Source organism: Coregonus clupeaformis, chromosome 2, assembly GCF_020615455.1.
Source record: "Coregonus clupeaformis isolate EN_2021a chromosome 2, ASM2061545v1, whole genome shotgun sequence".
Lineage (NCBI taxonomy): Eukaryota > Metazoa > Chordata > Actinopteri > Salmoniformes > Salmonidae > Coregonus > Coregonus clupeaformis.
In genome coordinates, this window is record NC_059193.1 from 36,825,879 (window position 1) to 36,853,785 (window position 27,907).

General features: G+C 45.0%; 1 protein-coding gene across 1 annotated transcript; it reads right to left on the reverse strand.

Moving 5' to 3' along the window:
• LOC121535922 lies at positions 1–27,907 on the reverse strand. Its single transcript, XM_045205545.1, has 5 exons — positions 27,904–27,907; positions 27,718–27,806; positions 1,754–1,867; positions 995–1,558; positions 1–96 (listed from the first exon to the last, which is right to left on the reverse strand). The coding sequence occupies exons 1-5, from the start codon at positions 27,905–27,907 to the stop codon at positions 1–3; spliced, it is 867 nt and encodes a 288-aa protein (XP_045061480.1).

A 27,907-nucleotide genomic window follows, 5' to 3' on the forward strand; every position in this document is an offset into this window, starting at 1 on the left:
CTAGGCATTCAACAACTGTACCATGCTCCCAATAAGCGGGACACAGAGACCCAAAACACTGACAGCCTCACTACTCCCAGGCCCATAATGCTTTGACTGAGGGTGGGGGAGACACAAGTAGAGACACAATGTGGTGGTTTAATATATGTTCCAAGAAACAAAGTTATTAAACAGTTTGTCAAACAGACATTGAGACTGATTTCAGTTGAAAAGATTACCAGGTCTCATGTGCCTAAACAATACTGCTTATACCAACAGTGCTGCCGCTAGACTCATGATAACAATTGCACACTAATTTTGTTTCATTCAAGTGTAAAAATGTGAGGAAACTCCTCTGGTGACTGACTCTCCATTAATAAAAATTCAGCCCTTAGGCCTACTAGTAAAGACTGGAGGTTGGAGACAACAACGTCTGTCAAAGCTGTGTAGTAGGTGCCCATTTTATTACGTTTGCAATCGCAACAAATAATCTGCTCAGACCCCAACCTAGGAGCATCAAAAGTCGTGCTATAAATTCTCAGACAACACAAAAATTCCTTGATGCCCTTCCAGACTCCTTCTGCCTACCCAAGGACGTCAGAGGACAAAAATCAGTTAACCACTTAACTGAGGAACTCAATTTAACCTTGCGCAATACCCTAGATGCAGTTGCACCCCTAAAAACGAAAAACATTTGTCATAAGAAACTAGCTCCCTGGTATACAGAAAATACCCGAGCTTTGAAGCAAGCTACCAGGAAATTGGAACGGAAATGGCGCCACACCAAACTGGAAGTCTTCCGACTAGCTTGGAAAGACAGTACCGTGCAGTACCGAAGAGCCCTCACTGCTGCTCGATCATCCTACTTTTCCAACTTAATCGAGGAAAATAAGAACAATCCAAAATTTCTTTTTGATACTGTTGCAAAGCTAACTAAAAAGCAGCATTCCCCAAGAGAGGATGGCTTTCACTTCAGCAGTAATAAATTCATGAACTTCTTTGAGGAAAAAAGAGCCCGAAGGTACAGAGGTGCCGTTCCCCTCGCTGCTCCAAAGGCAAGCACCATGGTCTTGTAACGGATGCGAGCTTCAACTGGAAGCCAGTGGAGTGTGCGGAGGAGGGGGGTGACGTGAGAGAACTTGGGAAGGTTGAACACCAGACGGGCTGCGGCATTCTGGATGAGTTGTAGGGGTTTAATGGCACATGCAGGGAGGCCAGCCAACAGCGAGTTGCAGTAATCCAGACGGGAGATGACAAGTGCCTGGATTAGGACCTGTGCCGCTTCCTGTGTAAGGCAGGGTCGTACTCTCTGAATGTTGTAGAGCATGAACCTGCAGGATCGGGTCACCGCCTTGATGTTAGCGGAGAACGACAGGGTGTTGTCCAGGGTCACGCCAAGGCTCTTCGCACTCTGGGAGGAGGACACAACGGAGTTGTCAACCGTGATGGCGAGATCATGGAACGGGCAGTCCTTCCCCGGGAGGAAGAGCAGCTCCGTCTTGCCAGGGTTCAGCTTGAGGTGGTGATCCGTCATCCATACTGATATGTCTGCCAGACATGCAGAGATGCGATTCGCCACCTGGTTATCAGAAGGGGGAAAGGAGAAGATTAGTTGTGTATCGTCAGCGTAGCAATGATAGGAGAGGCCGTGTGAGGATATGACAGAGCCAAGTGACTTGGTGTATAGGGAGAAAAGGAGAGGGCCTAGAACTGAGCCCTGGGGGACACCAGTGGTGAGAGCACGTGGTGCGGAGACAGCTTCTCGCCACGCCACTTGGTAGGAGCGACCGGTCAGGTAGGACGCAATCCAGGAGTGAGCCGTGCCGGAGATGCCCAGCTCGGAGAGGGTGGAGAGGAGGATCTGATGGTTCACAGTATCAAAGGCAGCAGACAGGTCTAGAAGGACAAGAGCAGAGGAGAGAGAGTTAGCTTTAGCAGTGCGGAGAGTCTCCGTGACACAGAGAAGAGCAGTCTCAGTTGAATGACCAGTCCTGAAACCTGATTGGTTTGGATCAAGAAGGTCATTCTGAGAGAGATAGCAAGAGAGTTGGCTAAAGACGGCACGCTCAATAGTTTTGGAAAGAACAGAAAGAAGGGATACTGGTCTGTAGTTGTTGACATCAGTGGGGTCGAGTGTTGGTTTTTTGAGAAGGGGACATTTTTAGACATTGGAGAATCCTCACTGCCTACCTGGGTGCTTCACACACTCCCTCGTCTCCTGGGGTGTTTTCAGGGAGATGAAAGGTTCATTAGCCCTAGAAGATATATAGCGCTAAAATATTTGTTATGCAAGTCCATTGTAGGCAATGGTTGTAAAATGATTTTGGTTCTCTGAACCTTTCAGGAAAACTTGCCCCTGAAATTTGCACGTAGTAATGTAACGAAGAAAGCCAACACTATTCTCTATTCTGCATGACAGATATTCCCATATGTGTTGTACACATATCTGTGCTACACAATACATTTCTATGTGAACATTTTGTTACGTCACACCCCCTGAATAGGCCCCAGCACTCATCCCACCAGCAAGTATTGACGTTTATCAACACAGTGTCAGTTCAAACACGTTTTCGACATCAGTCCAGTCGTCAACTGATGAATTGGCCATAGTCCACTCACACCCATAACACCGGTTCAGTCATATTTGTTTAATACCAGGTAGGCAAGTGAATTCACACAGATGTTTTATGTATTGGTGCCTATTACCAACCTGGTCTCACAGCATTTCGTATTACTCTGCACCTAAATCTGAGACTCCATTTAGTATGATATGTTACGTTTCGTATGGTATGTATTAATTTTGTATGATATGTTATGAATTGCAATTCGTATTATATGTTACAAATTTGCTAAATGTAGAATATGTTATGTGTTTGCAAAATGTACAATATGTTATGAGTGTTCAAATTGTTGATATGTTATGAATTCTAGCTAGATGGCTAGATGGTTAACTTTAGCTAGCTCACTAATGTTAGTGTCACGCCCTGACATAGAGTTGGCTAGTTGGTTTAGTCAGGGTGTGAATATCTATGTGTGGAAATTTCTATGTGGACATTCTATGTCATTGTATTTCTATGTTGGCCCGGTGTGGTTCCCAATCAGAGGCAGCTGTCGATCGTTGCCTCTGATTAGGGATCATACTTAGGTAGCCATGTTGCCTACCTTAGTTGTGGGATCTTGTTTGTGTTCCTGTTAGGCTTGTTGTGTGTATAGCCCATAGGACTTCATGTTTTAGTTTTTTTGTTATTTTGTCAAGTGTTTATTCGTCTCAATAAACATGTACGCATACCACGCTGCACCTTGGTCTGACCCGTCTCTCAACGATCGTGACAGTTAGCTAGGCTAGGGGTTAGGGTTAAGGTTAGGGTTACGTTTAGGAGTTAGGTTAAAGGGTTAAGGTTAGGGGAAGGGTTAGCTAAAAGGGTTAGGGCTAGGTGAAGGGTTAGCTAAAAGGGTTAGAGGTGGTGGAAGGGTTAGCTAACATGCAAAGTAGCTAAAAAGTAGTAAGTCGTTGAAAAGTTGCTAATTAGCTCAAATGCTAAAGTTGTCCGTGATGAGATTCAAACTCGCAACCTTTGAGTTACTAGATGTTTGCGTTATATGCCTACCCATCCACCCCGACCAACCACACTCCTTTCGTTTATGCCTTAAGTAACCATCTGTTTTATGCAGAGGAGGCTGGTGGGAGTAGCTAGAGGAGGATGGGCTCATTGTAATGGCTGGAATGGAATTAATGGAATGGAGTCAAACATGTGGTTTCCATATGTTTGATGTGTTTGATACCATTCCATATATTCCATTCCAGCCATTAAAATGACCCCATCCTCCTATAGCTCCACCAAAACCAGCCTCCACTGGTCTTATGGAACCATACCAAACGTAACATATCATACTAAATGGTGAGTCTCAGATTTACGTACATAATAATACGAAATGCTCTGAGAACAGGTTGCTCTTACTGGGAGTTGATTTACCTTTGATCTGAGTGATGGCTGAATTTAGACTGCTCCTACCTTAGCCTATGCCCCAGTCCCAAATCAACCACTAGCACTGAAACCTTGTGCACTAATCTGAGAGCCAGATTACATAGGTGTATAAGCAATTTGGTCTTCCAGGGAAAGGTGGAGCATTTTCTACATTGCCCATCCCTACCTAATGCTCTCGGTTCTCCGCAAGTGCATAGGGTGTTGGGTCTAGGGGTGGGTTTGGGACAGGGAAAACCTGTTTACGTAAGAGGGGTCTGCAGCGACAGGCTAGCTTTCAGCACTACCTATTAGACAAAGAGGATTGCATACATTATGACATTCCCTGTGACAATCAGTTATGTTTGTGAATTAGTTTGGGGAGTCTGCATTCGATCCTGGTAGACCCCACCTGTGCCTTAATGATTAGGGCAGGTTTTGCCTGATTGAAGGCTTTTTCTTTTGAATAGTGAACCGAGAACTTTGTAAATACTTCAGTCACCTTATGAAACTCACCAGTGCTGTGTAAATAAACAAAATCAACCCATATTTGCAACTCTACCTAGTTTTGCCTCCTGCTGAATCCTTGTCCTTATACCTTGTAATGTATGGAAATGATAATATCATAGCTAGAATAACACAATCCACATATACAATAACCTTTTTTGATTTCACTTTCGAAGTAATGTTTCACAAGAAGAAGACACTTCTTGGTGAATATAACTTTTGACACTTCAATAACATGTAAACAAGAACTTTGGAAAAACCTGGAGTAGTTGTGGCTTGACGATTGACACGTTTGTTCAATGGAGAGAAAATAGAGAGTACATCTGTGTTACTGTTTTTTGATGAGGAGTCACTCTCTACACATGTCAAGATGGGATATGTGATTCACCCTGTGGGAGCATTTGTCCCCAGGTTACTGCAGTGTTCCAGTTGCAAAGCATTTGGGCATGTGTCAAGTGATTGCAGAGAGTATGACTTGAGTGATTATTTGGCTGCGGAAGATGATGATGTTGAATGTCGCAATTGTGGTGGGAAGCATGCACATGAGTTCCCTGAATCTCCTGTGAGGGTGAATGAGGTAGAATTGCTAGGATAAGAGCTGTTCAGCGTGTATCCTATGCAGAGGCAGCGAGAAAAGTTAAAGAATGTTCTAGCAGCATTTCTGTCCTATCTGGTCACCAGATCTGAGTGTTTCTGAAGGACTGAAGGTTTTTTATTTTCTTTTTCAGATGTTTGAGTGGATTAAAAGTTTTAGTATATTTCAATTTTGGATTTCCATCTCCCTTTTTTTCTTGCATCCAGTAGTGGGCAACAATACACCGTTTCCGGTTTAGTCCTCCCTAAAACACCACCGAAGAAGAAAAAGAAGAAGAAGAAGAAGAAGAAGAAGTAGAAGAAGAAGAAGATGAAGAAAAAGAAGATGGTGTTAGGCTACCATAGATATTGTATTTTTTATTTTTTTTAATTTTTTTTTATTATCCCCCATATGGTTTTTTTCTCGCATATATATATATATATTTTTTTTATTTCACCTTTATTTAACCAGGTAAGCCAGTTGAGAACAGGTTCTCATTTACAACTGCGACCTGGCCAAGATAAAGCATAGTAGTGCAATAAAAACAACAACAACACAGAGTTACATATGGGGTAAAAAAACATAAAGTCAGAAATACAACAGAAAATATATATACAGTGTGTGCAAATGTAGCAAGTTATGGAGGTAAGGCAGTAAATAGGCTATAGTGCAGAATAATTACAATAGTATTAACACTGGAATGCTAGATGTGCAAGAGATTATGTGCAAATAGAGATACTGGGGTGCAAAAGAGCAAAATAAATAACAATATAGGGATGAGGTAGTTGGGTGGGCTAATTTCAGATGGGCTGTGTACAGGTGCAGTGATCGGTAAGGTGCTCTGACAACTGATGCTTAAAGTTATTGAGGGAGATAAGAGTCTCCAGCTTCAGAGATTTTTGCAATTCGTTCCAGTCATTGGCAGCAGAGAACTGGAAGGAATGGCGGCCAAAGGAGGTGTTGGCTTTGGGAATGACCAGTGAGATATACCTGCTGGAGCGCAGACTACGGGTGGGTGCTGCTATGGTGACCAATGAGCTAAGATAAGGCGGGGATTTGCCTAGCAGTGATTTATAGATGGCCTGGAGCCAGTGGGTTTGACGACGAACATGTAGTGAGGACCAGCCAACAAGAGCGTACAGGTCACAGTGGTGGGTAGTGTATGGGGCTTTGGAGACAAAACGGATGGCACTGTGATAGACTACATCCAATTTGCTGAGTAGAGTGTTGGAGGCTATTTTGTAAATGACATCGCGAAGTCAAGGATCGGTAGGATAGTCAGTTTTACGAGGGCATGTTTGGCAGCATGAGTGAAGGAGGCTTTGTTGCGAAATAGGAAGCCGATTCTAGATTTAACTTTGGATTGGAGATTCTTTATGTGAGTCTGGAAGTTGAGTTTACAGTCTAACCAGACACCTAGGTATTTGTAGTTGTCCACATACTCTAGGTCAGACCCGTCGAGAGTGGTGATTCTAGTCGGGTGGGCGGGTGCCAGCAGCGTTCGATTGAAAAGCATGCATTTAGTTTTACTAGTGTTTAAGAGCAGTTGGAGGCTACTGAAGGATTGTTGTATGGCATTGAAGCTCGTTTGGAGGTTTGTTAACATAGTGTCCAATGAAGGGCCAGATGTATACAAAATGGTGTCGTCTGTGTAGAGGTGGATCTGAGAGTCACCAGCAGCAAGAGCGACATCATTGATATACACGGAGAAAAGTGTCGGCCCAAGAATTGAACCCTGTGGCACCCCCATAGAGACTGCCATAGGTCCAGACAACAGGCCCTCCGATTTGACACACTGAACTCTATCTGAGAAGTAGTTGGTGAACCAGGCGAGGCAGTCATTTGAGAAACCAAGGCTATTTAGTCTGCCAATAAGAATGCGGTGGTTGACAGAGTCGAAAGCCTTGGCCAGGTCGATGAAGACGGCTGCACAGTACTGTCTATTATCAATCGCGGTTATAATATCGTTTAGGACCTTGAGCGTGGCTGAAGTGCACCCGTGACCAGCTCGGAAACCGGATTGCATAGCGGAGAAGGTACGGTGGTATTCGAAATGGTCGATTATCTGTTTGTTAACTTGGCTTTCGAATACTTTCAAAAGGCAGGGCAGGATGGATATAGGTCTGTAGCAATTTGGATCTAGAGTGTCACCCCCTTTGAAGAGGGGGATGACCGCGGCAGCTTTCAATCTCTGGGGATCTCAGACGTTATGAAAGAGAGGTTGAACAGACTAGTAATAGGGGTAGCGACAATTTCGGGGCTAGTTTTAGAAAGAAAGGGTCCAGATTGTCTAGCCCAGCTGATTTGTAGGGGTCCAGATTTTGCAGCGCTTTCAAAACATCAGCTGTCTGAATTTGTGTGAAGGAGAAGCGGGGGGGGATTGGGCAAGTTGCAGCAGAGGGTGCAGAGTTGGTGGCCGGGTTAGTGGTAGCCAGATGGAAAGCATGGCCAGCTGTAGCAAAATGCTTGTTGAAATTCTCGATTATTGTAGATTTATCGGTGGTGATAGTGTTTCCTAGCCTCAGTGCAGTGGGCAGCTGGGAGGAAGTGCTCTTATTCTCCATGGACTTTACAGTGTCCCAAAACTTTTTGGAGTTAGTGCTACAGGATGCAAATTTCTGTTAGCCTTTGCTTTCCTGACTGCTTGTGTATATTGGTTCCTAACTTCCCTGAAAAGTTGCATATCGCGGGGGCTATTTGATGCTAATGCTGTACGCCACAGGATGTTTTTGTGCTGGTCAAGGGCAGTCAAGTCTGAGGAGAACCAGGGGCTATATCGGTTCTTAGTTCTGTATTTTTTGAATGGGGCATGTTTATTTAAGATTGAGAGGAAATTACTTTTAAGGAACAACCAGGCATCCTCTACTGACGGAATGAGATCTATATCCATCCAGGATACCTGGGCCAGGTCAATTAGGAAGGCCTCCTCGCTAAAGTGTTTTAGGGAGCGTTTGACAGTGATGAGGGGTGGTCGTTTGACCGCGGACCCGTTACGGACGCAGGCAATAAGGCAGTGATCGCTGAGATCCTGGTTGAAGACAGCTGAGGTGTATTTAGAGGGTATGTTTGTCAGGATGATATCTATGAGGGTACCCATGTTTACGGATTTAGGGTTGTACCTGGTAGGTTTGTTGATAATTTGCGTGAGGTTGAGGGCATCTAGCTTGGATTGTAGGATGGCTGGGGTATTAAGCATATCCCAATTTAGGTCACCAAGCAGTACAAACTCTGAGGATAAATGGGGGGCAATCAATTCACATATGGTGTCCAGGGCACAGCTGGGGGCTGAGGGGGGTCTGTAGCAAGCGGCAACAGTGAGAGACTTATTTCTGGAAAGGTGGATTTTTAGAAGTAAAAGCTCAAACTGTTTGGGCACAGACCTGGATAGTATGATAGAGCTCTGCAGGCTATCTCTACAGTAGATTGCAACTCCACCCCCTTTGGCAGTTCTATCTAGATGGAAAATGTTATAGTTGGGGATGGACATTTCAGAATTTTTGGTGGCCTTCCTGAGCCAGGATTCAGACACTGCTAGAACATCAGGGTTGGCAGAGTGTGCTAACGCAGTGAATAACTCAAACTTAGGAAGTAGACTTCTGATATTTATGTGCAAGAAACCAAGACTTTTGCGATTACAGAAGTCATCAAATGATAGCGCCTGGGGAGTAGGAGTGATACTGAGGGCTGCAGGGCCTGGGTTAGCCTCTACATCACCAGAGGAACAGAGGAGGACTAGAATAAGGATACGGCTAAAGGCTTTAAGAACTGGTCTTCTAGTGCGTTGGGTACATAGAATAAAGGGGGCAGATTTCCGGGTGTTATAGAAAAGATTCAGGGCATTATGTACAGACAAGGATATGGAAGGATATGAGTAAAGTGGAGGTAACCCTAAGCGTTGGGTAACAATGAAAGAGATAGCATCGCTAGAGTCATCAATTGTGTCGGTCTCCGCGTGTATAGGGGGAGGTGCAAATGAGCTATCTAAGGCAGGTTTAGCTAGGCTGGGGGTCTACAGTGATATAGTACAATTAGAAATAACCGAAACAACAATAAACTAACCATGTTTGGGCTGAGGCTAAACATAAACAGGATGTAGTACCGTAAAAAGGAACAGTCCAGCAGATATCAGCTGTATAGCTGAGTTATCATAAGGTCCGGTGGTGAAGCACTAGTAAGAGGCCACGGCTAGCGTGTGCTAGCGGGCCAGGGCTATCAGATGGATGGAATCTTTGTGGTTAACGTCGTAACCACATCAGACGATTTCGTCGGCAGACCAGTCGTGTAGGATCGGCGGGGCTCCGTGTCAACACTAGGTGGTCCCGTCCGGTTGACAGATGATTAGCCAGACCACAGCGTCCGTTTTGTTGTAGTTAGCTGGTGGTAGCTAGCTGGTAGCGATGAATCCGGAGTTAAAGGTCCAGTGATTCAGTGATTCCGGCGGAAAAACTGATATGTTCTGGGTCGATAACGCGCTGTGCAGACTGGCCGAATATCCGGTGATCAATGTCCAGTGATTAAAATTAATCCCGGCAAAAAAATCAAATGTTCTGGGTGAAACACCGCTAGCTGTGGCTAATAGCAAATAGCAAGTAGCTAGTTAGCTGGCTAGCTAGTTTCAACTGGAGATTCTAGATTCTAGATAAAAGTAAGTCAAGTTAAGTCAATAATAGAATCCGTTCCACATTGAGTGAGGCGGGTTGCAGGAAAGTATATCTTGTAGAAGGATGAAAAGTCTGATAGGGAAATATGTACGAAAAAATTGGGTATTTACAGGCTATTTACAGACAGACGATAAAAACACAACTGCACTACTACGCCATCTATATATACATACACATACATATACACATACAGTGGGGAGAACAAGTATTTGATACACTGCCGATTTTGCAGGTTTTCCTACTTACAAAGCATGTAGAGGTCTGTAATTTTTGTCATAGGTACACTTCAACTGTGAGAGACGGAATCTAAAACAAAAATCCAGAAAATCACATTGTATGATTTTTAAGTAATTAATTTGCATTTTATTGCATGACATAAGTATTTGATCACCTACCAACCAGTAAGAATTCCGGCTCTCACAGACCTGATAATTTTTCTTTAAGAAGCCCTCCTGTTCTCCACTCATTACCTGTATTAACTGCACCTGTTTGAACTCGTTACCTGTATAAAAGACACCTGTCCACACACTCAATCAAACAGACTCCAACCTCTCCACAATGGCCAAGACCAGAGAGCTGTGTAAGGACATCAGGGATAAAATTGTAGACCTGCACAAGGCTGGGATGGGCTACAGGACAATAGGCAAGCAGCTTGGTGAGAAGGCAACAACTGTTGGCGCAATTATTAGAAAATGGAAGAAGTTCAAGATGACGGTAAATCACCCTCGGTCTGGGGCTCCATGCAAGATCTCACCTCGTGGGGCATCAATGATCATGAGGAAGGTGAGGGATTAGCCCAGAACTACACGGCAGGACCTGGTCAATGACCTGAAGAGAGCTGGGACCACAGTCTCAAAGAAAACCATTAGTAACACACTACGCTGTCATGGATTAAAATCCTGTAGCGCACGCAAGGTCCCCCTGCTCAAGCCAGCGCATGTCCAGGCCCGTCTGAAGTTTGCAAATGACCATCTGGATGATCCAGAGGAGGAATGGGAGAAGGTCATGTGGTCTGATGAGACAAAAATAGAGCTTTTTGGTCTAAACTCCACTCACCGTGTTTGGAGGAAGAAGAAGGATGAGTACAACCCCAAGAACACCATCCCAACCGTGAAGCATGGAGGTGGAAACATCATTCTTTGGGGATGCTTTTCTGCAAAGGGGACAGGACGACTGCACTGTATTGAGGGGAGGATGGATGGGGCCATGTATCGCGAGATCTTGGGCAACAACCTCCTTCCCTCAGTAAGAGCATTGAAGATGGGTCGTGGCTGGGTCTTCCAGCATGACAACGACCCAAAACACACAGCCAGGGCAACTAAGGAGTGGCTCCGTAAGAAGCATCTCAAGGTCCTGGAGTGGCCTAGCCAGTCTCCAGACCTGAACCCAATAGAACATCTTTGGAGGGAGCTGAAAGTCCGTATTGCCCAGCGACAGCCCCGAAACCTGAAGGATCTGGAGAATGTCTGTATGGAGGAGTGGGCTAAAATCCCTGCTGCAGTGTGTGCAAACCTGGTCAAGACCTACAGGAAATGTATGATCTCTGTAATTGCAAACAAAGGTTTCTGTACCAAATATTAAGTTCTGCTTTTCTGATGTATCAAATACTTATGTCATGCAATAAAATGCAAATTAATTACTTAAAAATCATACAATGTGATTTTCTGGATTTTTGTTTTAGATTCCGTCTCTCACAGTTGAAGTGTACCTATGATAAAAATTACAGACCTCTACATGCTTTGTAAGTAGGAAAACCTGCAAAATCGGCAGTGTATCAAATATTGTTCTCCCCACTGTACATACATTTAAATATATATACATATATATATACATATACATATCCTTTTTTAAATATAGTCCCCTTTATTACTTTCCAACCCCACCACCCCTTCCTTAATTGAAGTAAACTAGTGAACAACAATGCTTAGGCCTCTACTTCCAGCTTATACATACTATATATATTTTATGTCAATTTTACAGTAATTCTATTTTGTTTGTTTTTACTCCTGAACTTCCTCTACCCTCAACCTCTCCAATCATTTTCATGATGTCCATCCAGTTTTCTTCTATATGCCATATCTTTGTAACTGTGCTCTTTCACAAAAGCTCTCAACCTATAACCTATATACTTATTATGGACACAGTGTGCTTTACATTAGTTATCTTGTTGTTATTAGTTGTTGTTAGTTGTTATTAGTCTCATCCTTCAACGCCATTCAACACCTCCCATCTATCTCTTTACACCATCCATATTGGATTTCTACTTTCCATATATTTTTCAACTGTAATGTGATGTTTTACAAAAGTTCTGAACCCTATAATTCTCATTGTTTCCACAGATTGTAAATTGAAAATAAACATTTTTGGTAAAGGTATTATTATTTTATTGATCGATTGACTATGAATTTTCTGATCACCCAGTAGTGCTATCTGCAGGGTTAGCTCCAGGTAAATATTGCAATCCTTTAGCCATTCCTGGACCTGTGTCCAAAAACAAGCTACAAATGGACCGTACCAAAACCAATGATCTAATGATTCTGTCTCTTCACAGCAAAATCTGCAGAGCTGGGAAGATTGTGTCCCCCATATAAATAACATTCTATTGGTAGCAAGAATTTTGTATAATAATTTAAATTGAAAAATTCAAAGTTTTGAATCCGGCATCGTTTTGCATAAACACAGTGCCATGGAATCGGTACGTCAAAAATCTCTTCCCAACTATTTTGCAATCTATATGGGACGGCTGTCAATCCTTTGGTCCTTAAATTAAACTGGTATACTTTTTTATTTATCACAACTTTCTTTAACCAATTATGTTCTTTAATGCAGGGCCGAAATATAAGTTCCTTATTTTTCCCCCTTCCACTTTCCTCTTCCATATTTGTGGTAATGCTGCAATTATTTGGTTGTAATTTTGGGTAGAGTCTACATTTCCATATGCTTTTGTTAGCTGCATGTGTGACATAACTCCACCAGTCCTAACTATGATATCATTTACGAAGATTATACCTTTTTTAAACATTTGTTCAAAAAATAATGTTTTTTTATCGATTAGTATATTTGAGTTTAACCACAATATTTGTTGCATTATTTGTTCTGTCGTTTCTGGAGGATTAAATTGAAACCAACTTTCTATGGCTTGTTTTAGAAATAGTTATATTTGGGAGATTATTTCCTTTTCAAATAACTGAAAGTGAGAAGTTGTAATCTGAATAAAGGGAAAAAGGCCATTTGTCACACCCTGGCTCTGGGACTCATTATGTTGAGCCAGGGTGTGTTCATTTCTATGTGTGTATTTCTATGTTGGTGTTCATTCTAGTTTGTTGTATTCTATGTTTGCCTGAGTGACTCCCAATCAGAGGCAACGAGTGTCAGCTGTTGGCTGGTTGTCTCTGATTGGGAGCCATATTTAAACTGTATGTTTTCCCTTTGTGGTTGTGGGTTTTTGTTCCGTGTTCGGTCATTGATACCGTGGACGTCACGAGTCGTGTTTTGTTTTGTATTTTGACGCTTTAACTAATTAAAGTCATGTTTGTTCATCACGCTGCGCCTTGGTCTACTCCTTACCTCGACCTTGACAGAAAAACCCACCATAAAACGACCAAGCAGCGTGTCCAGGGGCAGCTCTTGGGCTGGACATGGGAGGAAGCGCCGGGAGAAGAGACGGTGGAGGCGCGCCGTAGAGAGGAGCTACGGCGTGATCAGGGTCGTCGTCGGACGGTCGTGAGGCAACCCCAGAAAATTTTTAGGGGGGGGGCACACGGCATGGACGACGGGGCTGACGGAGGAGAAAAGGGGGCGGATCCAGAAGGCCACCAGGCCAGGGGTACACCGCCCTGTACGTCCTGTGCGGATGCCTCACACAGAGTGTGTGAGGGTAGGTATTCAGCCAGGACGGGTGGTGGCCGCTCTTCACTCCAGGCCTCCTATCCGTCTCCACAGCCCGGTTCGGCCTGTCCCTGCTCCACGCACCAAGCCTACGGTGTGCGTCGCCAGCCCAGTCCGGCCTGTCCCTGCTCCACGCACCAAGCCTACGGTGTGCGTCGACAGCCCATCCCGGCCTGTCCCTGCTCCACGCACCAAGCCTACGGTGTGCGTCGACAGCCCAGCCCGGCCTGTTCCTGCCACCCGCACCAAGTCTACGGTGCGCGTCGCCAGCCCGACCTGGCCTGTTCCTGCCACCCGCACCAAGTCTACGGTGCGTGTCGTCAGCCCGACCCGGCCTGTTCCTGCCACTCGCACCAAGCCTACGGTGCGCGTCGCCAGCCCAGTCCGGCCTGTCCCTGCTCCACGCACCAAGCCTACGGTGTGCGTCGACAGCCCAGCCCGGCCTGTCCCTGCTCCACGCACCAAGCCTACGGTGTGCGTCGACAGCCCAGCCCGGCCTGTCCCTGCTCCACGCACCAAGCCTACGGTGTGCGTCGACAGCCCAGCCCGGCCTGTCCCTCCTCCACGCACCAAGCCAGGGGTGCGAGTCGTCAGCCTGGTAAGGCCCGTTCCTCCTCCACGCACCAAGCCAGGGGTGCGAGTCGACAGCCTGGTAAGGATCGCTCCTGTTAAGTCCAGTCCTGCTCCAGCCGGCGGGGCCAGACTGGACCAGGGGCACTATGGGGGGTGTATTGGAGGGTGGTGGTCAAGGCCGGAGCCAGAACCGCCGCCGAGGAGGTATGCCCGCCCAGCCCTCCCCTGGTTTGTTTAGTTGAGGCGCGGTCGCAGTCCACGCCTTTAGGGGGGGGTACTGTCACACCCTGGCTCTGGGACTCATTATGTTGAGCCAGGGTGTGTTCATTTCTATGTGTGTATTTCTATGTTGGTGTTCATTCTAGTTTGTTGTATTCTATGTTTGCCTGAGTGACTCCCAATCAGAGGCAACGAGTGTCAGCTGTTGGCTGGTTGTCTCTGATTGGGAGCCATATTTAAACTGTATGTTTTCCCTTTGTGGTTGTGGGTTTTTGTTCCGTGTTCGGTCATTGATACCGTGGACGTCACGAGTCGTGTTTTGTTTTGTATTTTGACGCTTTAACTAATTAAAGTCATGTTTGTTCATCACGCTGCGCCTTGGTCTACTCCTTACCTCGACCTTGACACCATTCTTGAACATTGGGTGAGACAATCTTACTAATTTGCTAGAGAACCAGTTCGGATTTAGGTATAACTTTTGCATGACTGAAGCTTTTAGTGATAGGTCTAATGCTTTAATATTTCCTAATTTCTGTCCTCTGAATTCATATTCATTATATAAATAGGCCCGTTTAATTTTGTCTGGCTTGCCGTTCCAAATAAAATTGAATATTTTTTTTTCATATAATTTAAAAAACTGTTCCCTAGGCGTAGGCAAGACCATAAGCAAATAGGTAAACTGGGATAATACTAAAGAGTTAATCAGGGTGATTTTTCACACAAATTGACAGGTATTTATCTTTCCATGGTAGCAAGATCTTATCTATTTTTGCTAACTTTCTATTAAAATGTATTGGAGTGAGATCATTTATTTCATTTGGGATATGTATTCCGAGTATATCCACATCACCATCAGACCATTTTATTGGTAAACTACATGATAATGTAAAAATTGTATTTTTTAGTGATCCAATACATAATATAGTACATTTATCATAATTTGTTTGTAATCCAGAGAGGTTAGAAAATGTATCTAGATCCTCTATGAGGCTGTGGAGGGATTCTAGTTGTGGATTTAAAAGAAAACATGAATCATCACAATGACACACTTTGTTTTTGGATTTCTAATCCCTTGATATTATTGTTGGATCTGATTTTAATAGCTAACATATCAATGGCCATAATAAATAGATATGCCAATAGTGGACAACCTTGTTTTACTCCTCTTGACAGATCAAAACTTTCTGAGAAATAACCATTATTTACTATTTTACACCTAGGGTTACTATACATGATTTTAACTCATTTTATAAGAGATTCTCCAAAATTGAAATGCTCCAGGCATTGATATATAAACCCCAGTCATACTATATCAAATGCATTTTCAAAGTCTGCTATGAATAGCAAGCCTGGTTTCCCAGATCTTTCATAGTGTTCTATTGTTTCCAGTACTTGCCTTATATTATCTCCAATGTATCGTCCATGTAAAAAACCTGTCTGATTAGAATGAATAATGTCCAACAATACCTTTTTAATTCTATGCGCTATACATTTTGCTAGAATTTTTGCATCACAACACTGAAGTGTAAGGGGCCTCCACTTTTTTTAATGGACTGGATGTTTATATTTTCCACTTGTATCCTGTTCTTGTTGAGTGTCTGATAATCTACCATTTACATAGGAGTGGTTAAAACATGTTAATAACGGTCCTCTTAGTATATCAAAAAAGGTTTGGTATACCTCGACTGGTATGTCATCCAACTTTGGACTTTTCCCGGACTTAAAGTCTTTAATTGCCTACAGAAGTTCCTCCTCTGTAATTTACCTTCACATGAGTCTTTCTGTATGGCTGTTAATTTTACATTATCAATAGAAAAAAATCTCTACAATTAGCTTTTGTTTAGAGGAGATGGAGGCGACTGAAACGAAAACATATGCTTAAAGTACTTTGCTTCCTCCTTCAAAATATAATTTGGTGAATCTTGGGTGACTCCGTCATTTGTAACCAGTTTCAGTAAATTATTTTTGGTAGCATTTCTATGTTGAAGATGAAAAAATAATGTAGTGCATTTTCCCCCATATTCCATCCAGTTTGCTTTATTTTTATAATATAATAATATAATAATAAATATATTACACTTGATCTTTCTTGAATAAGTTTCTCCATTTCTTTTTGTTTTTCCTCTAATTTATTCTGTGCCTCTATGTTACAGTTTTTATTGCAGTAATCATTATTGACATTCATGATTTCCTTAAGAGCATGAAGGTGATAGTTTGTAGTGTGATTTCCTTTACAGTCCAATTGACCTATTTAAAACGGTATTATAATCTCCCACCATAATAATAGAGTCTTGTATTGCTTGCAGGGTTTATAATGTATTATATATATTGTCAAAGAAGTGTGGATCATCATTATTTGGTCCGTAAAGTTTAATGAGCCATATTGTCACGAGTTGCTAAGCCAGAACCCAGAAGCAGACCAGGACAAGGTAAGTTGAAACGAAGGTGAGTGTTTATTACAAATTCAAGAGTGATGCTGAATAATCCAGGGAACAGAGCGGGCGGCGTTGATTAGTTGTTGGGGGTGCAGTGGTTGATCCCATCCTGGGTCGGCAGCCGCCGACCACCAGGCAGAGGTTGGATGAAGGTTCCGGACGGGTGACTGCAGATGGAACAAAACGGGGGTAAGTAAGCAACCAACCAACAAGGTGCAAAAACAACAAAACTAACGCTAGGCTCTAAGACTGATACTCTGGTAAACCTACTGTTCATGGCTAACGATCCGGCAGGGACTGGATGTTAGGCCAGAGCCTAAGAAGGGTGATGATCAGGACCAGGTGTGCAGATTGCTGATGGGATGCAGGTGCGGAAATCAAGAGAGCTCCCCGGAGCGTTCCCGAACCCTCGGGAAACTGGAGATCACGAACAGAAAAACTAGTCCCCAGACAGGACCCGACTCAGACTGCCGGGATCGTTACAGTACCCCCCTCCGACGCAACGCCACCGGGCGGACTCCCGGAGCGCCAGGATGGAGGCGGTAGAAGTCACTGATGAGGTCAGCATCTAGGACCTGTCGCCGCGGAATCCAACTCCTCTCTTCAGGACCATACCCCTCCCCAGTCCACGAGATACTGGAAACCCCCGGCCCCGCCGTCTGGAATCCATGATGCGACGCACCGTGTAGGCAGGACCACCTCCGATCATCCGAGGAGGAGGAGGAGGAGGCGGAGGAGGCAACAGAGGACTGAGGAAGACAGGCTTGAGGCAGGAGACATGAAAGGTGGGATGGACTCTGAGCGTCCTCGGTAGTTTGAGTCGAACTGCCACTGGATTGATCACCTTCTCCACCACAAACGGACCGATGAACTTCGGTAACAACTTCCTAGACTCAGTCCGTAACGGAAGATCCCGTGTGGCCAACCAAACCCTATCTCCGATGGTATAGGTGGGAGCGGGGATCCGGCGACGATTCGCCTGGAGCTGATACCGGTCCGAAACTCTAAGGAGTGCCTTTCTGGCCCGATGCCAGGTCCGGTGGCAACGACGAATATGGGCCTGAACAGAAGGCACTGAGAGCTCCCTCTCCTGAGAAGGGAACAGGGGAGGTTGGTAGCCATACAGGCACTGGAAGGGAGACATCCCAGTGGCAGATGTAGGGGAGAGTATTGTGGGCATACTCAACCCAAGGCAACTGAGAGACCCAGGAGGTGGGGTTGGAAGAGACCAGACAGCGTAGCGTGGATTCCATCTTCTGGTTGGCTCTCTCCGCCTGACCATTGGATTGGGGGTGAAAACCAGATGTGAGACTGACTGTAGCTCCAATGGCCAAACAGAAGGACTTCCAGACAGCAGAGGTAAACTGAGGGCCACGGTCGGAAACGATATCACTGGGCAAACCGTGGACCCTGAAAACCTCCCTAACCAGGATCTCGGACGTCTCCGAGGCAGAGGGAAGCTTGGCAATTGGCACAAAGTGGGCGAACTTGCTGAATCTGTCCACGATAGTCAGAACGACCGTGTTCCCCTCAGAAGCGGGCAACCCAGTGACGAAGTCCAGGGCCAGATGCGACCATGGTCGCCGGGGAATAGGAAGGGGGTGAAGTAGTCCAGAGCTGGGCCGATTGGTACTCTTATTCTGCGCACACACTGGACAGGTAGCAACAAAACCCCGAGTATCCTCGGCCATGGCAGGCCACCAAAAACGTCTGCGAAGAAACGCCATTGTCCGAGCCACGCCAGGGTGACAAGCCATCTTGCTGGCGTGGGACCATTTGAGGACAGCAGGACGAACCGACTCAGGCACAAACAACCGACCGGGTGGACCGTTACCGGGACCGGGCTGAGTCCGAAGGGCCGCCAGCACCTCCTCCTCAATCTTCCACATAACTGCTCCCACGACGCAGTTCCGGGGAGAATTGTCTCGGTCTTGGACCCACTCTCCTCCGTCTTGGAGAACATCCGGGACAAGGCGTCCGCCTTGCCGTTCTTAGATCCAGGTCGGAACGTCAGGGAAAACTTGAATCGTCCGAAAACAACGCCCACCTGGCCTGACGGGAGTTGAGACGTTTAGCCGATTGCACGTAAGCAAGATTCTTGTGGTCAGTCCAGACAATAAACGGTTGCTCCGCCCCCCCAACCAGTGGCGCCACTCCTCCAAGGCAAGTTTCACCGCGAGAAGCTCCCGGTTACCCACATCGTAATTCCTCTACGCAGGCGAAAGGCGACGAGAGTAGTAGGCGCAGGGATGGAGTTTACTGTCCGTGGAGCATCGCTGCGACAGGATGGCGCCAACTCCCACATCAGACGCCGTCCACTTCAACGACGAACTGACGGGCCGTGTCCGGTTGAGAGAGAATCGGTGCGTTGGTGAATCGCCTCTTCAAATCCAGAAACGCTCGATCCGCCTCCGGATTCCACTTGAAGGTCCTGATACTGGAAGTCAAGGCAGTTAACGGAGCGGCCACACGGCTGTAATCCCGGATGAATCTGCGGTAGAAATTCGCAAACCCCAAAAATCTCTGGAGCTGCAATCTCGTACCGGGCTGGGCCCATTCCAGAACCGCTCTAACCTTCTCCTGGTCCATCCTAATCTCTCCCCTGGAGATGATGTACCCGAGAAAGGATGTCGTGTGGGCGTGAAACTCGCACTTCTCGGCCTTCACGAACAGGCGATTCTCCAACAATCGCTGCAGAACCTGCCGGACATGCTGGACGTGGTCGGAAGGTTCCTTCGAGAAGATCAGAATGTCATCCAGGTAAACAAACACAAAGAGACCGATCATATCTCTCAGGACGTCGTTCACCATACTCTGGAATACCGCTGGAGCATTGGTCAGTCCAAACGGCATCACCTGATACTCGAAGTGACCCATCGGTGTATTGAAACCCGTCAACCACTCGTCCCCCTCTCTGATCCGGACCATGTGATACGCATTGCGTAGGTCTAGCTTGGTGAACACCGTAGCACCCTGTAAGGAGTCGAAGGCAGAACTCATCAAGGGCAGGGGATACTTGTTCTTGACCGTGATGTCATTCAACCCCCGATAATCAATACACGGTCGAAGAGAGCCATCCTTCTTACCCACAAAGAAGAATCCTGCCCCCAGGGGTGATGACGAGGACGAACGAGACCAGCAGCTAGGGACTCCTTGATGTAGGTCTCCAAAGCCTCACGTTCAGGTCGGGAGATACTGTATAACCTTCCCTTGGGGTAGACAGCTCCAGGGAACAGGTTGATGGCACAATCATATGGTCGGTGGGGAGGGGAGTGACAGAGCCTTCTGCTTACTGAAAACTTCCCCAAATCGTGATATGTCTCGGGAACCAGGGACAAATCTGGGGGTTTAGCCTCAATCACCTGACTGGGAACCGAATGGGGGCAGGCAGTCTTGAGACAGTTAGCATGACAATCAAGGCTCCAACTTCGTTACCTTGCCCGTCACCCAATCGAACGTGGGATTGTGTTCCTTCAGCCAGGGGTATCCAAGGACCAGAGGAACATGGGAAGACGGCAGAATGAAGAATGAAATCATCTCAGAATGATTCCCGACAACCGCATCTTAACCGGTTCCGTCCTCATCGTGATACGTGCCAGACTACTGCCGTTCAGAGTGGTCGCTTCAATGGCTTCCGGCAATTGCTCCTTGGAAAGCCCCAGCTGTTCCACCAACTCGGCATCAAGAAAGCTTCCGCCGGCACCTGAATCGATAAAAGCGTTAATCGCTAAGCTCTGATTCCTGTTCACAAGGGTAGCCGGAAACGGGGTCTGACAGAGGTACTGAGAGGTTGAAACTGGCTCGCTAAAAAGTCCTCCCAACTTTAGCGAGCCGGGCAGTTTGACGACCGCCGGGAACAAGTGGAGATGTAATGTCCCGAGCTACCACAGTAGAGGCAGCAGTTGGTCTTACGTCTATGTTGACGCTCCTCCTTGGTTAACCCGTGCCGCCCCACTTGCATGGGTTCAGAATCGGGAGAGAGGACCTCTCCACTAATCCTTTGTGGTGGAGAATGATCGACGTGTTCTGGTCCACCACCCGACCCGACTGGGAACTGAGAAGCTGATCGATTGGACGGACCCCATTGCTTCTCCCTCCTTCGCTCTCGGACTCGATTATCCACCCGAATAGACAAGGCTACCAAGCTGTCCAGGTCACTAGGCTCGGATAGGAGATCAACTCATCCTTGAGCTGCTCCGACAGACCCTGGTAAAAGGCCGCTTGCAGAGACTCCTCGTTCCACCCACTCTCCACAGCCAACGTCTTGAACTCGATCACGAAGTCGGCCACGCTGCGAGTTCCTTGGTGAAGCGAAAACAGGCGCCTAGCTGCGTCCCTCCCTCGGACGGAATGGTCGAAGAGCTTCCTCATCTCGGCCGTGAACCCCTGGTATGAAGCCATGCAGGGGTCTTGTCGTTCCCAAACGGCTGAAGCCCACTCCAGCGCTCGACCACGCAGCAACGCAATCACAAAGGCTATCCTAGCCTTGTCTGTGGCATAAGAGTAGGGCTGTAGATCGAACACTAATCCACACTGCATAAGGAAGGAACGGCATCTTCCCAGCTCCCCCTCATATCTATCCGGCGTCGGAACCTTGGGCTCACGGAAGGACACAGCTCCAGAAGCGGCAGGCGAGATGGGTGAAACCGGTAGTGGATCCTCCACCGGAAACTTGCGTTGGTTCTGGACCTCCGTCAGACCGGTAGAAAGGTTCCGAACTGACAACGCGATCTCCTGTAGTACCGTGCTATGATGGCCCAACATCTTCTCCTGATGGGTAATGGCATGGCGAACAGAGTCCAGGTCCGCTGGGTTCATTACTGGCCGGATCGTTCTGTCACGAGTTGCTAAGCCAGAACCCAGAAGCAGACCAGGACAAGGTAAGTTGAAACGAAGGTGAGTGTTTATTACAAATTCAAGAGTGATGCTGAATAATCCAGGGAACAGAGCGGGCGGCGTTGATTAGTTGTTGGGGGTGCAGTGGTTGATCCCATCCTGGGTCGGCAGCCGCCGACCACCAGGCAGAGGTTGGATGAAGGTTCCGGACGGGTGACTGCAGATGGAACAAAACGGGGGTAAGTAAGCAACCAACCAACAAGGTGCAAAAACAACAAAACTAACGCTAGGCTCTAAGACTGATACTCTGGTAAACCTACTGTTCATGGCTAACGATCCGGCAGGGACTGGATGTTAGGCCAGAGCCTAAGAAGGGTGATGATCAGGACCAGGTGTGCAGATTGCTGATGGGATGCAGGTGCGGAAATCAAGAGAGCTCCCCGGAGCGTTCCCGAACCCTCGGGAAACTGGAGATCACGAACAGAAAAACTAGTCCCCAGACAGGACCCGACTCAGACTGCCGGGATCGTTACACATATCTGTTTATGGTCCAATAACATATTTTAAATAATTAATCTAACTTGCGGATCTGTTTGGACAATTTGCACATTCGGCTCGAAATCACTGTTAATTAATATCATCACCCCTTTTGAGGTTCTTTGCCCATGGGAGAAGTATATTTCGCCCTCCCATTCCTTTTTCCACGCAACTTCATCTAGAATTGTTGAATGAGTTTCCTGTAAACAATAGATATTATATTCCTTCTCTTTGAGCCATATAAATATTGTTCTTCTTTTCTTATTATCTGCTAAGCCATTACAATTATAACTGGCTATACTTATTTCACCACATACCATAATGAGATACAAGTTTAAAATCTATTAATCATTATATATGTTTGTAAATTTACCAATAAAAAATACCATAGTGATTGAGTGTCCATATAGCTGTACCATGATATTTGCATTGCTAATAAGTAACCCTCCAATTGTTCTCCACTATTCCCCCTACTAAAGCCCCTCCCCATCCCAAATTGGGCCGTCATCCCAGTGATCGGCATACCACCCCCGTCCCCCCGGATCCCTAGGCCCCTGAGTGGCCAGGACCCATCCTTCGAAACAGCACACAGTGCCTTCCACAAAACAGAAGCAGGTCAACCGCCAAAAGCATTTCCAATGCTCTCACCTCAATATATAAATAGCTTTTAAAAAATATATATATCTATTCAGATATCTTGCATATCATAATTTCCATCATTATCAATTAATATGCGTAATAATGTCGGCAGTTCATGCGTAGGATTGTTATATAAAACCCGGATTGTAATTGTATTACATTACATTTTTGTCAAGCAATTATTATTTTAGCAAACAATTATTGTGGTTCATCCTATATTCTCCCTAACGTCCTTACCCCCTTGCAACAGATGTGGGATAAACACAAACACACACGCACATACTCTAACACACTCAACCCCTTTCCTCCACAATCAACCATAAGATCAGATGCTCAACGGTTGTTACATCCCAGAGCCCAACTCAAGAAAGGACCTGATTTACGAATGCATATACAGTTACAGCTGTTTGAGAAAGGATGCAAGATTGAGCAAAAATGGACAACAACGTGAGATTTGATTGATCTATATCAAGTCCTAGGTGATGGAGATCAGATCCACCCCTTCCCCTGAGACACAAACACTCTGGTCCCAGTTGTAACCATTTTTCCCAAGCATCTCCGTGCAGTCAGACCTTTGATTATTTTGTGCCACCAGGGCCACAATATGTCCCCTCTCTGATTGTCCCAGTGTGACCACCTCCCCATGGGATACTGCAGCCAGTGTTGCCAGCACTGCCACTACCTGGGTGGGGGTACCCCACCGGAAACCCCACCAGCTAGGTACAATGTCGTCAAGGTTCTCATTAGCAGCTTTGAGAATGTCCTTGTATATTATGCTCTCCCATCAGGGGACCAACCCTGCCAGGCAGGCACAGAATCTTGAGGGGGTGGTGCTGCTCAAGTAGGTCTCTGACCGCATGTATTTTTCTGTTTTGGCTGCATATAGGCAACTCACAGCATGGCCATAAAACAAATGGGGACTTCTCTTTGGTGTATGTGTCGCTCAGGTGGGTGTCTAGGATATAGGGTTGGAGATCGTTCCATCATGATAGGACAATAAAAAAATAGATTAGATGTATACTTTATTTTAAAATGTATATCCCTCATCTGCACAAAATTGAAAGCTCTCTCTCACAACCCCTGCTCACAGACACACCATTTCCTTTCTCACTCACTTAACGCCACACTTATTCAAACACAAAAACGCACAACACACCTTCCATCACAATACATCCACACATACCCACATACTGTGCCTTCTATGTCTTCTGTTTGCTATGTTTTTATCTTCACTATGTTGATTGAGTTCTTGTGTTCTAATTAGTTGTATTTGAAGATGTATTATTTTGCTTGTTATCTTTTCTTGTAACACCGTCTTATCCCTTTATAAAATACTATAAATACTATAAATGTGCTTTATTATTACAATCCCTACCATGGCTAGTATTGGGTGTTCCATTATTCGACTCCTCTATTAGAACTTTCAGAATAGCCATGGAGTAGTCTTTGTGTCGCGGAACATTTAGTTGTCAATATACAGTTTATCGACAACGAGAACAACACGCTTCCCTTTTTATCTATTTTCCTTGAAGATTGGGTACAGAACTTTGCGCTGTTCTGAAATCTCCCTCGGGAACTGATCATTCATGCTATTTTCGTGCCAGCTAGTCTTTTACCTAGGCTTTTAAACATTAGTTTATTCTTAAAGAACGCAAATTTGGCAACGATTGGACGCTCATATCTCTGTCCTCTTTGTCCAAAACGGTGTACACGTTCGAGTTGGATTTTATTGACAGCCTCGAGTGGGATTTGAAGCGCTGTAAGAAAGAAGTCCTTCACAATTTTTTCGGTAACCTCTCCTTCTTTTTCTTGGATACCTGTAAGTACTAGATTTTCTCTCATCGATCTAATTTGTATGTCTAGTAAGGCTTCTCTTAGAAAGTTGTTCTCCTTTTTAAGTTTCTATCTTAGTGACTGTCCCTTTTAGTTTTTTTGTATCGTTCTCCAGTATCGCAGCTTTTTCGTCACTCATTTCAAGACTCGCCTTCAACTCTTTTACATCATTACTGACCAACTCTAGTATGCATAGTTTGTCATTTATCGACTTCAACAGATCGCTTTCCATACTTACCAGTCCCAGTGGTGAAAGCATAAATCATCTGTATCAGTCGAGGAGTCGATTTTTTCTTGAAGATTGATTCTCCTCCTCCATCATGTTTGAGTGTTGCTTGTTGTTGTAATATTTGTCAATACTTTTCTCTAGCCTTGATGATCATTACACAGGTGCACCTTGTGCTGGGGACAATAAAAATACACTCTAAAATGTGCAGTTTTATCACACAACACAATGTCACAGATGTCTCAAGTTTTGAGGGAGCGTGCAATTGGCATACTGACTTCAGGAATGTCCACCAGAGCTGTTGTCAGAGAATTGAATATTAATTTTTGCTGCCATTAGCCACCTCCAACGTCGTTTTAGAGAATTTGGCAGTACGTCCAACCGGCCTCACAACTGCCGACCACGTGTAACCACCCCAGCCCAGGACCTCCACATCTGGCTTCTTTAGCTGCAGGATCGTCTGAGACCAGACGTTGACGTCAACGTTGTGAAAAGAGTGCCCCATGGTGGAGGTGTGGTTATGGTATGGGCAGGCATAAGCTGCGGACAATGAACAGAATTGCATTTTATCGATGGCAATTTGAATGCACAGAGATACCGTCACAAGATTCTGTTAATTAATGCATAGTCACTTTAACTCTACCCACATGTACATATTACTTCAACTACCTCAACTAGCCGGTGCCCCCGCACATTGACTCTGCACCGGTACCCCCCTGTATATATAGCCTCCCTACTGTTATTTTATTTTACTTCTCCTCTTTTTTTCTCAACACTTTTTTGTTGTTGTTTTATTTTACTTTTTATTAAAAATAAATGCACTGTTGGTTAAGGGCTGTAAGTAAGCATTTCACTGTAATGTCTGCACCTGTTGTATTCGGCGCATGTGGCCAATAACATTTGATTTGATTTGATTTGAAGATCCTGAGGCCCTTTGTCGTGCCATTCATCCGCCGCCATGATCTCATGTTTCAGCATGATAATGCACAGCCCCATGTCTCAAGGATCTGTACACAATTTCTGGAAGCTGAAAATGTCCCAGTTCTTCATTGGCCTGCATACTCACTAGACATGTCACCCATTGAGCATGTTTGGGATGCTCTGGTTCGACGTGTACGACAGCGTGTTCCAGTTCCCGCCAATATCCAGCAACTTTGCACAGCCATTGAAGAGGAGTGGGATAACATTTCACAGGCCACAATTAACAGCCTGTCAAATTCCATGTGAAGGAGATGTGTCACACTGCATGAGGCAAATGGTGGTCACACCAGATACTGACTGGTTTTCTGATCCACGCTCATGTGAAATCTATAGTTTTTTCAATTGATTGATATCATTATATGAACTGTAAGTCAGTAAAATCTTTGAAGTTGTTGCATGTTGCATTTATATTTTTGTTCAGTATAGGTTAATGATTCTGATTGATCTCCCTGAAACATCTGGAAAATACAAGAGGGAGAGACAGGACCTCTACAACAAAGCCCGGATCAAGATCCATAACAACAGACATAAATCAAATAAGACTCTGGTGGCTTCTGTACAAGCTTCCATCTTTTCATTCTGTCAATTAGGTAAGTATTGTGGAGTAACTACACTGTTGTTGATACATCCTCAGTTTTCTCCTATCACAGCCATTCAACTCTGGCCTCATAGTGAAATCCCTGTGTGATTTCCTTCCTCTCCGGCAAGTGAGTTAGAAAGGGTGCTTGTATCTTTGTAGTCACTGGGTGTATTGATACACCATCAAAAGTGAAATGATTTACTTCATCATGCTCAAAGGGATTTTTTACCCATCTACCAATAGGTGCCCTTCTTTGCAAGGCATTGGAAAACCTCTCTGGTCTTTGTGGTTGAATCTGTGCTTGAAAATCACTGCTCGACTGAGGGACCTTACAGATACTTGTATATGTGGAGTACAGAGATGAGGTAGTCATTCAAAAATCATGTTAAACACTATTATTGCACACAGCTTTAAATATTGTATTCATTTCTAAAAACACAATTCCATTCCTTTGACATTATGGGGTATTGTGTGTATGCCAGTGACAGAAAATCTCAATTTAATCCATGTTAAATTCAGGCTGTAACACAACAAAATGTAGAAAAATACTTTCTCAAGGCACTCTTCATAATGTAGTTAAAGTGTGATGGTTCAAGCAGTAGGAAATCAGGGCACCAAAGTTATCAAAACAAAAGCATTACTTGTTGTCAGACAAGCATGAGCATAATCTTATTTATAACTGTGTTCTTACCAATGTTGGAATGATTACATCAGAAACAAAGCAAAGTCGCAGTTACTGGAATTTTCACACTCAAAGATAAAGTTCTTAACAGAAATAAAGCATGGAAAATATACAAGACATTAAATAATACTATTTATTTAATTCCCATCAACTCACATAATTGTAACTCTTGCGATACTATTTCAAAAGAGTTGATTGGAATTTGTTTCAATGCAGCTCATACAAACAAAAACATTAGACCGTAAAAACAGCATCACAAAATAAATTACAAAACATCAATAAAAGCCTCACAAAAATACTGTAGATCTCGAGGACCTACTATTGACAAGTGCTAAGCAAAAGAGTATTGTCCTCACTAAAGTGCCTGTGAGAGGAAGCTTCTAGACTATTGAAACGCAGCCCCAGTGTGTGTCCTCAAGGTGAGAAGGTGTTGAAGGTGGCCCCCGGTTCCAGGTGTTGCCGCAAGTACGTGTTATGCTTCGCCTTCAACGTCTCTGTAACACATGTCAGGTTATGTTGGAATATTTGTAGTTTAAGAGTAAAAGTAAGTGGCTAGGGTGAGAAGGGGGTAAATGGTAAAGTTTAGGGAAATACTAATACGTGACCTTTCTATCCAGGAACTTGGAGTTGATCTGCATGTCCTCTTCCCACACCAGAGGCATCTTCTCAAACACTGGCTTATCATCCCTCACCTCTGACACACAAACATGTAAATAGGGGAACACTCATAATAATGTGTGTGTGTGTGTGTGGGGGGGGGTGTCTATTAAGTAGAGGTGATGTCCTCTTACCCAT

Coding starts and splice junctions, on each gene's coding strand:
- LOC121535922 (XM_045205545.1), bottom strand. Junction 1,868..27,717: donor CCAAGTTCCTGGATAGAAAG/GTCACGTATTAG, acceptor CTAGACCTGTCT/GCTGCCTTTGATACTGTGAA. Junction 1,559..1,753: donor TGACCGGTCGCTCCTACCAA/GTGGCGTGGCGA, acceptor TCTGATAACCAG/GTGGCGAATCGCATCTCTGC.